General features: G+C 38.7%; 1 protein-coding gene across 3 annotated transcripts in view; it reads right to left on the reverse strand.

Annotated features, from left to right (window-relative positions):
* The window catches only part of GNAQ (guanine nucleotide binding protein (G protein), q polypeptide), a 252,662-nt gene that overhangs the window by 79,829 nt on the left and 156,782 nt on the right, over positions 1-16,051 (reverse strand). For all 3 annotated transcript variants that reach the window (XM_010851137.1, XM_010851135.1, XM_010851134.1), the window contains exons 4-5: positions 2,749-2,877; positions 182-311 (exon numbers count right to left, since the gene is read on the reverse strand). In XM_010851137.1, coding sequence (XP_010849439.1) covers positions 182-311; positions 2,749-2,877 — 259 coding nt within the window. The remainder of the gene's footprint in view (positions 1-181; positions 312-2,748; positions 2,878-16,051) is intronic.

Genomic DNA, 16,051 nt, shown 5'->3' on the forward strand with positions numbered 1-16,051 from the left:
CACACAGACCTGCTCAAACATCTTATTGTTCTGAGTGGTACAACAGAGTTATTTTGGGTTATTTAAAAAATTCTCAAATCAGTACTCAAGAAAGCAATAAAGTCAGTTTACCCCAAGCCCTATCAGTTATTTGTATCAGATACTAAAATGATAATCCATTGCCTGTTCATAGAACACTCACCTCATTGTCTGACTCCACGAGAACTTGATCGTATTCACTAAGCGCTACTAGAAACATGATAGAGGTGACATTTTCAAAGCAGTGTATCCATTTTCTTCTCTCTGACCTCTGGCCCCCTACATCGACCATTCTGCAAGGTTAATAACATTTATATTAATAGCACATAAAGAAAAGCATCAATATAAATATAGCTTTACTTATAAACTTAAGAAATATACTTTCTGAAGAGAATGGTCACCAAAGTCAATTCAATTAATATTTATTGACCATCTACTAATTTTCTTTTACCCAAAATCAAAGTCAAGACATTCCACATAACAAATCATTGCAGTTACTAAAAAATTACCTGGCATGTATGAAAATTATGACTTTGTAAAAAAAAAAAAAAAGAAAAGAAAGAAATCCTGTGCTAAGCCAAGCAAAGAGGGTGTTTTATTTGACCAGGCACAGAAGAGTCAGAAATAAAATGAGTTTTATTTGTGCTCAGCTCTAATGGCAAATACTGTCTTCAGTTTCTTTTCCTATAAAATGAGAATGAAGATCTTCATGTATTTCTCAAGGAAGCTAGAAATGTTACCCAGAAGCTAAAAGTATTACCCAGAATGAATAGCAGTAGTGAAGGAGAAAGTAATAAATTTTCATTCTGTTTTCCTATGTGAATTTAGGCTAGGTCAATCAAAGGCATTTAAAAGATGTAAGATGCCATACATTTCAACATGAGTGTGTAAATATTCAAGTAAATGCAAACACAATCCCACTGATCTTCAAGCATTTGAGGCTGTTTTTTTCTTCCAATATTGACAATAATTTGTGCAATCATGCCGACAACATGGTGCAATAAGCCTTATGCACAAATCAACTTGCTATGCTGCTAGAAGTCATGAGTATAAAATTAAAATGCTGTAAGAAGCCACCATATGAATTATTTCAAGAATTTGTTTCTTACACATCAACTCTGTGCTAACTCATTGCTCAGGAACCAACATCAATTAACTTGAATGCTAATGTACACATGAAAATATCTAGCAGAACTTAATATTGAATCAAAGTTTCTTCAAACTGTTGACTAAAATGTGCACAACGTTTACAAGATAAATATTTTCAGAAAATGAGAGTTTTAGGTACAAAAGTTTGAGAGGTGGGTTCTGAAAGTGTGTGTTGAGACTGCAGTTGTTCTTGGTGTCTTCCTGGCTCTCAGCGTCAAACCTACATTAAGAAATCAAGGATGTTCCAGTGATTGTTTTGAGAAGTTTTCATGAAAGAGATATCTGAGGGGCAAAACAATGGATCCAGGGAGACCTATGAACTACAGACATCAAAACTAGATTCTTAGGTCTTTATAAATATTAAAATGCTGGCTCTTCTCTGGTGTTGAGTGAATAATATGTTCATTTATATGAAATCCTCATTCCCTGAAATCCTGTCATGCTAAGCTCTATAAGATGCTTTTGATTGTAGCAAGAAACTATTATTCTGTCATTACTTTTATTGAAGTACCAAAAAATGTCCTTTAAAAGCTAGTGCACAAAATGAAGGAAACAACCTCCCAAGATGGAATAGTGACATGGTTTCAGATTTCACTAATCATAAAGCAAAGAGGAGATGAAAATCTCCATGAAATGCTACATGTTTTCTGAAAATATTCTAGCAAGGTTAGAAGCAGATGGAAATGTGGTGTTTCAAATTAAAGATCTCTAAATGCTATGAACTCAAAACTTAATCCAGAATGCTGAAGATATAAGGAAACTTAGTGATCATTTAATGTAACCATTTTATTGATGAAAAAAATGATGCTCAGAAGTTCTTTCCAAAGTGTCACCCTCTTTATGGATATGTGTAACAGAGTAGTGTATGGCAGCCAGATGCCACCGCAGGTGCTGAGACTGATTAGAATAAAACACACAGTGCTTTGCAGGCGATGATGAAGGACCCGCTTATCAGAGTAACATGGCAGAGTTACCGTAGAAGTTACATTAACTCCCACTTCACAACCCTGTGTTCTATGTAGCTGCCTTAAATGGGATGGGTTCTTCCAAGTAACTCAACTTTCTAGACCCAAAAACATATTCACACGGTTTCATTCCTCCATGTACCATGTGGCTTGTATTCTAACTAAAAGTACATCTGAGTGATTGTGTAATAAGAGGTTAAATGAAAGCAGTCTTATTTTTTCTCATCTTGAAAAAAATTAGACTACTTCTGCTGAAGACCCAGAAGGAATAGCAGTAGTGAAGGAGAAATTAATAAATTTTCATTCTATTTTCCTATGTAAATTTAGGCTAGGTCAATCAATGCAGTTTCAAAACCATGTAGTTTTAAATTTTTAAAGCAACTTATTTTGATTTCACTGATTTCTAAGTGATTTAATCTGAAATAAGAAACCTGTTCATGAATTTTTCTTCTACTTCCTCTCTCAGGGACACATTACTTCATTTGTGTATCTAATGATAATAATTGGTATAAAGGTGTTATTGTTTTAAAATCTATACATGATTTCAATATATATTCACCAACGTGCTCTAGGTGTTTAAGAGCTTGGAAGTGGATTTTATGGACTCAGTTACTACCTGAAAATGACACTTTGTAAGTCGAAGGGGTATTCGATGATCCCTGTGGTGGGGACTCGAACTCTGAGCACATCTTGTTGCGTAGGCAGGTAGGCAGGGTCGGCAACGCGGTCCAAGTCATTAAGATAGCTGGAGGAGGGAAGACACAGTAAGAACATCAGTGACACCATCACACATGGCCTGCTGGTGGAGAAGGAAGGGAAACAATGCATCCTAAGAGAAAAGAAAGAGAAAATCACAAAGTGACAGATGCAGTCAACCTTCCGCAAGTCAGAGCAAGGTTGTCCATCTATGACGGTACGGTTCACAGTATTTCTCATTTCTTCTCTTACAATCAAACAGAACCCAGACCAAAAGTAAAGGGGGAGAAGAAAAGAATTAAATCAGTCTCCTGCCCTCTACTTGTTTAGCAGGTCTGGTGATTGAAGTTTTAAGCAAATAGCTTTTGAATTATTTACACAAATGTTATTTGTATAAATAAACAGATAAGAGAGTGACACATAAGGTCAGGATGCATTTTTTTTTTTTTTTCTTTTTTACAGAACACCAGAGTCCTTTCCTGGAATGTATTTCCTTATAAGACAAGAGTATACTATGGCCTCAACTCTATCCAAAGTTTGAGTCATTCACAATTAATGTGAAGCCACAAGATTTCTAGCTACTGAGGCATCAATATCTAAGGCCAGATATTCCCAGTGTATAGAATCATCACACCTAAACTTTAAATTTATCTGCTTATATAACACTTCTCCATTAAAAAAAAAAAAAGCTTTTTCACTGTGAAATAATTTTAGGCTCACAAGCAGCTGCAAAAATATTACAGAGAATTCTCCTGTGCCCTTATTTAATTTCCCCCAAAACATCTTATGTGACCATAGTACATTATCAAAACCAGGAATCTGACATTGATCCAATAATATTAACTAAACTACAGACGTTATTTAGATTTCGTCAATTTTTACACACACACACATTTTTGGAGGGTATATACAACTATGAAATGTTATTTCACATAAAGATCTGCGCAGTCACCATGACAATCAGGATACAGAATTGTTCTGCTATCAGAAAAACTTCTTTGTGTTACTTATCCCAATTCTAACCCCTGGCAACCACACATATGTTCTCTATCAGTAGAGTTTTGTCATTTCAAAAATGTTATATTTTATTCTCTAAAATTACAAAAATATTTGCAACTGTGAGAATCACATAATTGGTGAGAAATCACATAACTGAGGAGAAACAGGTAAATATAACTGTTCTACATGGTATCCTCATGATTTCAAAGAGACCCTATATTCCCTTTGGCCCTGAAAGGGATGGAGCACAGATAAGATTTCAAAACATGCAACTACAAAGGATATACAGAAAGTAACTAACATGTGAATAAGATTTAAAGAAAAGGTAGAACCATTATAGACACAAAAGAGACTATATCCTCAGTACCTTTATGCCCACGAACAAGACAGAGTGAGTTCTGAGACACAGAACAGGGAATGTCTGGTGTGAGGCATAACTTAGCAAGAGCAGGAATACTCAGTTGACATGACCTATCCAGGATAAAGACTTTGTCTCACCCTCAGTTATTCCTTACTACCTAAACGAGTGCCTGGCAAATAGTACTTTGTGATTATTTGCGGATTGGATGGATGATTTCCTATGCTGAGAGTTAGTTTTAACATTATTCAAATATCCTTCTTACTAGTGGTGTTTCCATATCAATGATACAGTTAAATTTGAAACTGAGTAGTGAAAAAAATACCGTATTAAGTCTCTAAGATTCATGGGATCCTAAAACAGTACAGCCAAGTCTGGCTTTAACAAAGAAATAAATTACCGCCTTTTTGCAGCTGTATCAATTCTTTAAGACAAAAAAGTATTAGTCTAGAAATTTTTAATACAAAACAACTAATGAGTATTCTAGTGGCCTTACCTCAAACACATCAATGATGCTCTAGCTGGCAATTAGCTCTCTGCTGACTGATAGGAACCAGCCTGATACTTTTAATTATTATAAAAGTAGCTAGGGGACAAAAGGAGGGAGAGGCTGGGAGAATATGAGCTTGAAAGGCAGGAAAGAAGTATAAAAATGGACTGGATTCCAAATTTGAGGCAATTTCTTGGCACAGTCTTGGAGGTGCCTGATGGGGTTAATGAGTCAATGTTCTGGGAGGTGGCCTGTATCTCATTCTACAGATAAACCAGCTCATCACTCCATAAATGTAAATATAACTGGTTACTCTGTATAATGGAGTATTCTGATTTACCAGGTACTAATTTGAAAAACTTGAAATGAACATACATTTTGAAATCTGCAAGATCATCATTTATTTAACTATCATTTACAAAACTTTAATTGAGAGGAATCAGAGAACTTCCAGTTCCCATTGGCAAGCTTGTTTAGAAACAAGCTGCCCAATAAACCACTTCTACTCACTTCACCTTATCCAGAGGTCAGAACAGAAAGTGACCAAGTCTTGTACACAAGGTGTTCATGTGTTCCAGTGGGAAGAGAAATTGTGGCTTTCTGCTTCTTGAAGATGAACTCAACAGAACACGCATTGCCACTTTGTTTTTAAATGTGCATTTTGCACAGAGGGCTTCCCAGGTGGCACTAATGATAAAGAACCCGCCTGCCAATGCAGGAGACATAAGAGATGTGGGTTTGATCCTTGAGTCAGGAATATCCCCTGAAGGCATGGCAAGATCCCCTGAAGGAGGGCATGGCGACCCACTCCAGTATTCTTGCCTGGAGAATCCCCATGGACAGAGGAGCTTGGAGGACTACAGTCCATGCAGTCACAAAGAGCTGGACATGACGGAAGTGACTTAGCATGCAGGCGCATGCACTTTGCACAGAATTGAAAGAACCAGCATATGAAGTGGGAGATTTCCTGTCACACTGCACGTGAGAACCTTGCAGGTCTCTCTCTCCAATTCAGAAGGGGAACTGAGCTCTGGGAAAAACATGTTGGAGTAAGAGAGAGTCAGGATACACATCTGCGACTGAAAGCCACTGACCTGAGTTCAGAGGCTGCCCTAAAAGTACTGTCAGTGGTATGTCTTCCTGAACCTCGGGCACTACTGAGATAGTAGCTAAATATCTGAAGCATTCACACTTGCAAGAATATTTTCCCCCTTCATCTTTCTTTTGCTACCTTTCAATATAAGCATAGTTCAGATAGTAACAACATCAACCTAACAATTAGCCTATACTGGGCACCTGCTGCTTGCTAGGCTCTATTCTGTCCATTCATTGCCCAGGTTTCAAAATATTTCAAGGCAAGGAAATGGTCATTAAAGATTCTCATACATTTCCAATTAGCTGAAAGCAAACTGCACTTCTTGTCTGACATTCTTGTTGTCTTGCTTCAGTTGGATGGTGGAAAGAAAGGTCCAATTCACTGATGTAGTCCAACAAAAGAAAAAAAAAAACACAAAAGGAACTGGTATCAAGGTCTGCTAGTTGCAACATACATTATCTAGAACTGGGACCAAGTCAAACAAAATTCAACCTAGAACACCCCAAAACAAGACTAGAAAAACAGAACAACAACAAACCCTCCAACCAAACAAAAGACATATGAACTCTCTTCTCCTACGGGAAGATCTGGGTGGCTCAGGAGCTACACCAGGACTGAAGACCTGTTGCAGATAATTGGAGGAACTGGCAAAACGTGCCTAGATGAGCATCTTTCACTGCCAAAGAGAGGCCAATGTGGACAGCTTCTACCTGCATTAGCCTCAATCCCATGTGGCCCCCTCATCCCGGGCTTCAGGACTTGGGAGGGACTCACAGCACCTCCTGCATTTCACATTTGTTTAGGGAAAAAAGCCACTCTATTCCTTTAGAAATGGAATTCTAGCACGATAAGACTAGTGCATGCTCATTTGTTGATTCTCATCTCATTCTGAGAAGAGGTAACAATGGAATAATCTCTTAACTGAATTGCACTTTCCACCGAAGCACCTCCTATTTGGGAGGAAAATTTTGATGGAATATGGGAGGGATGGGTTCATGCTGGATTATTCCATTCATTTAACCTGTAACAGAGAAACACTGAGGTCTGGACAAACTTATATTGCAGAGTAAATTCGGAGAGTTAATTATAGCTATAATTTGTTTTGTAGGAATGATTTTGAGTGGTTGCTGAGGTCATTCTTGGGGTGTTGCTATGGTGACAGGTACAAGGTACATTTCCAAGGCAATGTGTATGTAACAAGTGGCTGGTAGTAGCTCTTTCCTGATGTCAGATAGAGAAAACTCCATGGTTCACATGGGACTTATTTAACTGTCTAGGAGTGAACACTTATTTAGGATTGTGCTAGAAAATGGGACGTTTAGTCGATTAAACTCATTTTACTCCAATCCATTCATGGGGATTTAATCACTTGTCACTGCTTTGAGACACTTAATAATTGAAAACTTTATAACTGCTTTAAAAAAAAAAAAAAAAACTCAACATTTTCCCCACAGATGACTGCCCATTTAGGGTTCTCAAACTCCATGGGGTCAGGGACCATGACTCCCTTTGTCAGTGGCTGGTCACAAATACTCCACCAAGGGACTGGAACATAGCAATTGCTCAACATGTGACCCAAATTAAAACTATTTTATAGAAAACACTGTAGTGGTTAGAAAGGTAGGTTATACCTTCTAGGAGAAAACAAAAGAGGATGGGGGTTGTTAGGTACCCATCTTCATGTAACTACCTCTCTGGGTTATTAGGGGCCTGCATTGTGCAAGAACCAAATTCTGAATTAACATGACTCTGATGAATGTAAAGACAACACAGAAAGGAAAGGCAGTATCCATTTAACTTCATTGAGTTGATGTGCTTCCTAATATTCTTTTAGGGCCTGGCCACTGAATGATATAATTGGTATATCCGTTTTATGCCTATCAGTATCAAGCTTTCAGGCCCTGGAATTCACTCTAATCCAGGGCAAACAGAGGGAGTGGTCCCTTATTAACAGATGATTGTGACACAATATCTTTAATGGAAGAAACAGGCTTCTGATGGTGTTCAGTGAAAAGCAAGACAACAAAGAGACTAGTGTTTGTAAAAGTTCCATGGTTCCTTTCCTACCATGAAAAAACGCAAGGTCATTCTGAAATTCAACAACTATCTTGATGGGAGCTGAGGAAATGAAGGTCCCCAGGATATGATCCCTGCTTGAAAGTTTACCAACTTGTGGGAAGAAAACGGTTATATGAAGAGGAGGAACAGGGAAGTTTATCAGGGAAGGAAAGAATGTGTATATTGGAAAGAGTCATTTTCTGGGAAACTTTCTGATGTGTCTCTAATCCTTGGGGATTATCCACGAAACATCCTTCTCTTGCATGACTGATTTATATGAAAGACTTAAGAAAATGATGCCCATTTGTTTATAATTATACTTTGTAATTGCTAAATTCCTTTTATACTTAACTTCAGGATCCCATCTCTGGTTGCAGAACAATAATAAATTCATAAACAGGATATAATCCATTACTTTAAATGATAAAAAATATATGGGATAAACTTGAATGTCACTATAATAATATGCTCCAAATTAAATATGGTATCTCTCTTCTGAATATTTTTAAAAGAGATTCCTTATTTTTTGACAAATTTGTCAGTAACAATTTTGAAAATGTTCGTCGCTCAGTCGTGTCCGACTCTTTGAGACCCCATTGACTGCAACCTGTCAGGGCCCTCTGTCCATGGGATTCTCTAGGCAGGAATACTATTTTGAGTTGACCTTCAAATTTAATTTATGCTCCAATCTGACATGTAATGAGAACTTCTTTAAAGTAAAAAGAAAAAGTCCTACTCTACTACCTATGACTAGAAGGATAATTGAAATCTAAGCCAAGAATAGCATAGAAATTAGAAATTCAAGCAGTTTTTTTTTTTTTTTAAGGGAAAGAAACATGAATAAAATTTTGAGATGACTCAGTGAGTAAACTGTACCATATTACAGCTAGGGTTAAAAAAGTTAACACAAGTATTAGGCATACAAGCCTATACCAAAAGGGGGAAAGAACCTATGGGTGGTAAGTAGAAAAAGAAATCTCTGACACTGGGTCTAAATCCAACCAAACACAGTAAGATAACTGAATATAGCACCTTGGAGCATTTAATGTAACAACACTATGGCCCATGTATTGGGGTTCTTTAACTCCTATGTAAGAGCCTCCTACCAAGGCTGTATTAATAAGAGATTTGCAGTTCAAGTCAAATATTAAGATGAAGCCCTGGCACAGAAAATGATTCTGGGTAGAATTTTACATTTTTAATTATTGAAAAGAAGGTTAGAAAAACTAGGTCGACTTCATTAAAAAAAAAAAAAAAAACTAAGACCTCATTGTAAGAGGAACAGTTTTAGGGTACTTGAGATCCTGTTTGACACTGTCTAAAGCAGTGGAAGCTAAGAAACTAGAAACACACAGTCTCTGTATGGTTGCAATGTGATTACAGGATTCAAAGGAAAAAAGTAAAAGAAACTGTCAAAGTGAACTTTTTTTTTAAAAAAAGAAAGGAACCATTCTGCAAAACTGCCATCCTGCGGGGATGGTCAAGCACAGGTTTTGGTGAAGACCCACCTATGTGCCCCCTTCTCCTTTGGTAGATCCTGCTGTTCAGAAGAGCCTGGCTGGTAATCTGGTTAGGTGGCTTAGCTGCCCAGGATTTCTGATTACTCATTACACAAATACTTTTATCTTCTCAAGAGCTCAACTTTCATTTTTCCTCTTTAACATCTGGTACACCATGATCAGAGTTCAAGGAGGTACAGAAGAGAATTTGTTTGTAAGAAATTATTTGTTTTAAATACAAAATTCCAGATTTAAAATAAGATCACCTAGTGGTAGCAGGGGGCTACAGTCTCACAGTTTATGAAAGCTACTCAAAGGAAAATATTCTGTGGGATAAAACAGGAAAGAGCATGTATTTCAATCTTTCTTTGCCAAAAAACTAAACCAACTCAGAAAATCAGATTTTTTTGAAAGTAAATTAAATAGCTCATAAAAAGATACTATATCACTACATTTATAAACAGTTTCAGAATGTTATATATGGATAGTTGATCTCAATGTCAACCATAAAGGGACTGACTACTGGTGTCAAGTGGGGAAGGAGCTGGCAGCTATATGTGATTCAGGCAGGCTCTAGGACCAGGCCTAGGTCACAGCAAAAGATTCCTAACTAAGTCTGTTGCTCAAACAAATTGACCTTGTAATTAAAAGAGCAAAAAAAACAAACAACAATGGTGGGGGAAGGAATAAATCAGGAGCTTGGAATGAATATCCACACACAACTATATATAAAATAGATGACCAAGAAGGACCTACTCTATAGCACAGGGGACTCTACTTAAGGTTCTATGATAAGCTATGTGAGAAAAGAATCTGAAAAAGAATGAATGTATGTACATGTATAACTGAATCAATTTGCTGTGCACTGAAACTAACACTGTAAATCAACTATGTGGTGTGCTGGTGGTTTAGTCACCAAGTTGGGTCTGACTCTGGGGACCCCAAGGACTGTGGCCCACCAAGCTCCTCTGTCCATGGTATTTCCCAGGCAAGAATACTGGAGTGAGTTGACATTTCCTTCTCCAGGGGATCTTCCTGACCCAGGGATTGAACTTGCATCATCTGCATTGCAGGCGGATTCTTTACCACGGAGCTACCATGGAGTCCCAAATCAACTATACAACAGCAACAAAATCAACAGAAGAGAGAGTGAAAGAGAGATATAGAAAGAGAAGAGGAGGGGAAAGAGGCCTTTTCAATTTGCCTGTTTGGCTTTCTTAATTTATTCATCTTTTATATGACAATTTTCAAAGCTGTTGACTAATTATGACACAATTTTTATACTTCTAAGATGTATCAAGCATCAGAAGGCTACTTTTTATTCTAGTCTGCCTCTCTTGAACTGTAATGACAGTGCTTAATTCATTTTTCAGTTAATTTACACATATTTATTGAAAATCTGTTCTTTGTCAAATTCAAATCACTGTGTGTGTTGGAGGAGTGGGGCTCGCACAGGGAGCTGGTAAAAAATACTTATATGTGTGTATATATATACACACATATTCTTTGCCTGTAGGGACATCAGGTTACCTGGGAAGTAAAGACAGCACAGATGAATCAATTAAGAAATAATTAAGTGCCAAATTATGAGGTGCTAACTATGAATGCATTAAGAAGGGAGAGATGATTATGAACTGGTCACTGGAGAATTGCGTAGAAAAGTGGAGGATGAGTTACACGGTGCAGACCTAAGGGGACTAGAACAGGCTAAAGAGGAAAAAGAAGAGAGATGGGAAGAAATCAGCAGACACATAAATGACTTACTCTTTTATCATTCAACAACTTTCCCTGAAAGCCTATATTGAAGGCTAGGCACCTATACTGAAGTGCATAGCACTGGGTGGGAGCCACAAAGCAAAAAAAAAGATGTGAATCCTGTCCTCAAGGAGCTTGTGTTCTAGCAATGGAGATAAACATGCCGGCTAACAGCCATCTTACAGTGCAGATAAGATGTGGCTCATAAGAGAGCTTCCAGTGATGGTAGACAAGAGATGGCCATGAGCAAAAGGTTGCTGACCAAAGCGGGTCTCTCATGGTCATGTCTCTGTAACTTGGATACTGGTTCTGTAGAATCAAAACTTTCATTTTAACAAGGATGTCTGGGTTTGAGGAGCTGGTCATATTAAGCTAGTTAAACTAATTATAGACCAAAATTCTTTAAATCAAGAAGCCCTTGTGCTCATGAAGAAGAACATCAGGGTAAGCCCATCAGAGTTCAAAAAGGGCTTGGCAGGTGAGGAGTCAAAATAAAGGAACGGGCCAGATGGAGAAAGCAACGGTCCTGGGCTCCCCTGAGACTGGACGTGGGGTTACCTCCCAGTCAGGCACATGTTATGTTAGGCCCCTTTCAGAAGCAGGTCAGTCCTACCTTTGGTTACACTGACTGTTAAATCCCATCACGCCCTCCTAAACCAGCTGTACCAGGCACCACATGGGGCCAAAGCCAAGACACATGAGACACAATCCTTGTTCTCAGAGCCAAATCTACTCAGTCAACGTTTCTGGTCATTTATTCCATCATTAGTACTGGACATCCTTTGCATGGCATTTAGAGGTAGTGCCAGGGAATACAATCTAGCGCTCCCTGAAGCTCACTTCCTATCTGAAGTTTTGTTGGGCAAAGCAAGTTTACTGAAGGAGTACTGCGGAGGGACAGCAGGCCCTCCTTTCTCCATTCTCAAAAACGAATCTCCAGGTTGATTTTGAGCATCCCACGCATAAGCTAGGGTCTCTCTACATGGCAGAAATGGAAAAAGAATATTAGCTGTCTTTTAATACTCAGTCTTCTTCCATGGAGGAAGAAGTTCCAACTTTTTTCTTTTCTTTTGTGGGGTCGGGGTGGGGGCTGAAATCAGATAGTAAGTATTTTAGGCTCTGTGTGCCATTCAGCTTCTGTTGCAATGATTCAGACTCTGCCACTGGGCACAAAACAAGCTTTGGACAATACATAAACAAATGGGCTTGGCTATGTTCTAATAAAACTTAATTTATAAAGACAGGCAGCAGGCGGAGTCTGGCCTACAGGTTTTCCAATCCTGTTCTGTAGTAACAGCACCCCTGTTTTCATCTGGGTACCGTGTCATCCTGAGTGGGTTGTGGTAAGGGCTGTAAAGAAGAGGTCAAGCAACTGAACATGCAAACGCTCTGCCAAAACACGAGCAAGCAGCAAAGTGATAGAGTGAAGCGTGTCTCCCGTGTCCAGTCTACTCTTCAAGCAGAGTGAATGAATGATCACCAGGTATTGAGGTAATTTCCCTATCACATCTCTGTAATAAAGGTTAGAAAGAAGTTAGTCTTATCTAAGTCTTACCATCTCTAGCAGCTCCAGGCATTTTGAAAAAGCAATACTAGAGACCAAGTCTTAGAATCTGATGGATTCTTCACTGTGGAAGACAAATTACAGGATGCGTGCATGCTCAGTTGTGTCCGACTCTTTGAGATTCCATGGACTGTGTAGCCCGCCATGCTCCTCTGTCCATGGGATTCTCCAGGTAAGAATACTGGAGTGGGTTACCATTTCCTCCTCCAGAGGATCTTCCCAACCCAGGGATCAAACCAGAGTCTCCTATATTTCCTGCATTGGCAGGCAGATTCTTTACCATTGAGCCAGCTGAGAGCCCAAATTACAGGGTGTATTTTGTTTCATTCTTGTGAAAGGTTATTAGGAGATCATTAGATAAAAGAAAACAAAAATAGAAGTAAATATGTCACTCAGGTGAAAAAAGGTCCATTCCATGTTATTACTGTCACTCTTTGGGGGGGAGGGGGAAGCAAACATATTCAAGATCAATTATCCTCTTTTGAGCTCAAAATAGCATTTTGAGTAATTTAACTATGTAGAGAATAATCTCTCTGCCTATACATTTCCAGGTAAATTTGGGGAGTGCCAGGTTTTCACTTGACTGCATAGGATAATGGTTTCTCAGATAAAGGCAATCTACTGTTACAGAATCAAAGGATTTCAGAATTTACAAGGGAGTTTAGAGATTACAGAGCACATACCACTATCGGAGGCAAATGAAACTTACAGAGCCAAAGTCCCACAGGTGAGGAGAGGCAGATGTAGTTCCACTAAATGCTAGACTGTGACTCAATGGTCTCACCATATGATGTCTCATCTGCCTCTAAAAGCCTGCAGTAGGCTTACATTTCTTTTTAACCATCAGACAAAGAGTAAAGTTATAATGGCTCCGAGAGTCAGAGCCTACACACTCTTGGGTTCAAGTGTTTGGCACATGAGTCAATTAACAAGGTACTTCCTCAAGGATTCAGCCTGAAATCAGGTAGATATGCTAATCTACCTCCAAAAACTCATTTTGCACTTAAAATTCAACATTCAAATTCCTTATGCATTTTTAAATTAAAAATTTAAACATGAAGTTAGAAGTAAACTCCAAACCTGACTTATGCTCAAAAGTCAATTATGTACTTTGGATTTATGGGCTGTGAAACATGTGGAAATTTCAAAAAGGTTTCTGATTTACTGACAACCTTGGAGGGCACTTCAGGAAAGCAAGATTAGGGATTACTTGGTCCCTTACAGTGAACATACACTGTATAGTCCATGGGGTCACAAAGAGTCAGACACGACTGAATGACTTTCACTTTCACTTTACAGTCAACATGGACAGAGCGGTCTTTTGCCAAGCGCCTGCAGTGTGAAGACTTCACACTACATGACAAGTTGATTGAGATTCGTGTTCTCTAGCTAGTCAGGGAGCTTTTGGTACTGTAGGCAGTGAACTCATTTGACCTGATGTCTCACTATATTAAGGCAGGTGGTGAACCACAGCAAAAAAAGGGGGAAAAAAAGTAAACCTACAGCCATCTGTTTATTGTGCTCTTTACCTAAAGATAGTCAAGAGTCCTCAGACTTTTTTTAAAAAAATCAATAACAAAAAAGGTAATAAGGGAATCCACAAAACTCTCCTGCATCTTAGAATGCTTTTTTAGTCTTTCATTAAATAGAACTGGAGGAATATGCCAAATGAAAGCCAACTGCAAATTTTTCCTAAACTGCTCATCTAGAATTTCCCATGTCTTTGCTTCTACCAGTGTTGCCTGTCCTTTGAGCCATCTGATTGTTTTATTATGATCAGCAAGTTGGCTAATCAAAGTAGAAAAAGGAAAGCTCAAATTATTTTAGTGTTTTTATGGCTCTAGTTTGACTCCAGTAAAAAGTTATTGGATGAAATATGGGAAAAAAAGGTTAAAACTCTAGACTAAAATAAAGAAACAGTATTTCTCAATTATTTGTGACTTACATCTTCCATGTTGTATGAACAACTGATATATTGTTAAACATAGATCGAGCTTCCCAGGTGGCACAGTTAAATTTTCTCGATGATAATCATAACCCTTGTGGGTGTATTTCCCAGTAAATTCTACTTAATTTTCCCCTTGATCTTACACATATAGAACTACATACAGGCAACAATATAGTGCTCATACTCAGTCATGCCTGACTCCTTGCAACCCCAAGGACTGTAGACTGCCAGGTTCCCCTGTCCATGGAATTTTCCAGGCAAGAATATTGGAGTGGGTTACCATTTCCTACTCCAGGGGATCTTCTCGACCTAGGGACTAAATGCATGTTTCCGGCATCTCCTGCATTGACAGGCAGGTTCATTACCATTGTACCACCTGGCACTGCAATAACATTATGAAGATTAATAAATTATTTGCATCTTTCATGGTGAGTGATTTTAAACTCATAGGTATTTATCTACTGGATTCCCTGGTGCCTCAGTGGTAAAGAATCTGCCTGCCAATGCAGGAGACATGTGTTTGATCCCTGAGTGGGATCCCTGGAGAAGGAAATGGCAACCCACTCCAGTATTCTTGCCTGGAAAATCCCATGGACAGAAGACACTGGCGGGCTACAGTCCATGGTTTCGCAAAAGAGTTGGACATGAATCAGGGACTAAGCAAACAAAAAATTTATCTATTAGTCCATCATCAATATACCTGTCAATTATCAATCAATCAATCTCTTATTCATTCCTTCAACTCTCTATCCATCCAGCCATCTATCCTCCTTTGTGAGGGTAGGTTTCAGTGATTAAAAACTTGGGCTCCGGAGGCAGCAAATCTGACTTTAGTTCTTACTTCTATCACTTACTAATTGTGTGACCCTCTGAGACCCTATGTTCTCCTCTGTTTCATGGAGATAATAAGAAATATCTACAGCTTTGCATGTAAACAACTACACAGAATCTAACACATAGAAGCGTTCAGCAAAAAAAAAAAAAGTGTTCAAGCTCTTTTGGTAATAGCTTTTCAAGGATGCTAGACCTTCAAAAACGGCAGGAAAAAAGAGACTTAAATGCCTGTAGCTCTGGCACATCATAGTTCATTTATAACAGCCAACGACAGATAGTGCCTACATCATGGTCACTGAAACTGTGGAAATTATCTAAGTGTGATTTCAAGGAACAATCATTCACAAAGGTCAAACGTGAGCACCCAATGTTAAGCTCTATGGGCAGAGGGGAGAGACACTTCAGTAAATATGATAACAGTTACAAAAGAGATTTGTACAAATATTAAGATACAGGGCAGGGCTTCCCAGATGGCTCAGTGGCAAAGAATCTGCCTGCCAACGGAGGAGCATTGGCTCAATCCCTGGTCCGGGAGGACCCCACATGCCACAGAGCAACTGAGCCCGTGTGTCACAGCTACTGAGCCTCAGCTCCAGAGCCTGGGAACTGCAACTTCTGAAGC

The sequence above is a fragment of the Bison bison genome, unplaced genomic scaffold (assembly GCF_000754665.1).
Source record: "Bison bison bison isolate TAMUID 2011002044 unplaced genomic scaffold, Bison_UMD1.0 scf7180017864298, whole genome shotgun sequence".
NCBI classification, from domain to species: Eukaryota; Metazoa; Chordata; class Mammalia; order Artiodactyla; family Bovidae; genus Bison; species Bison bison.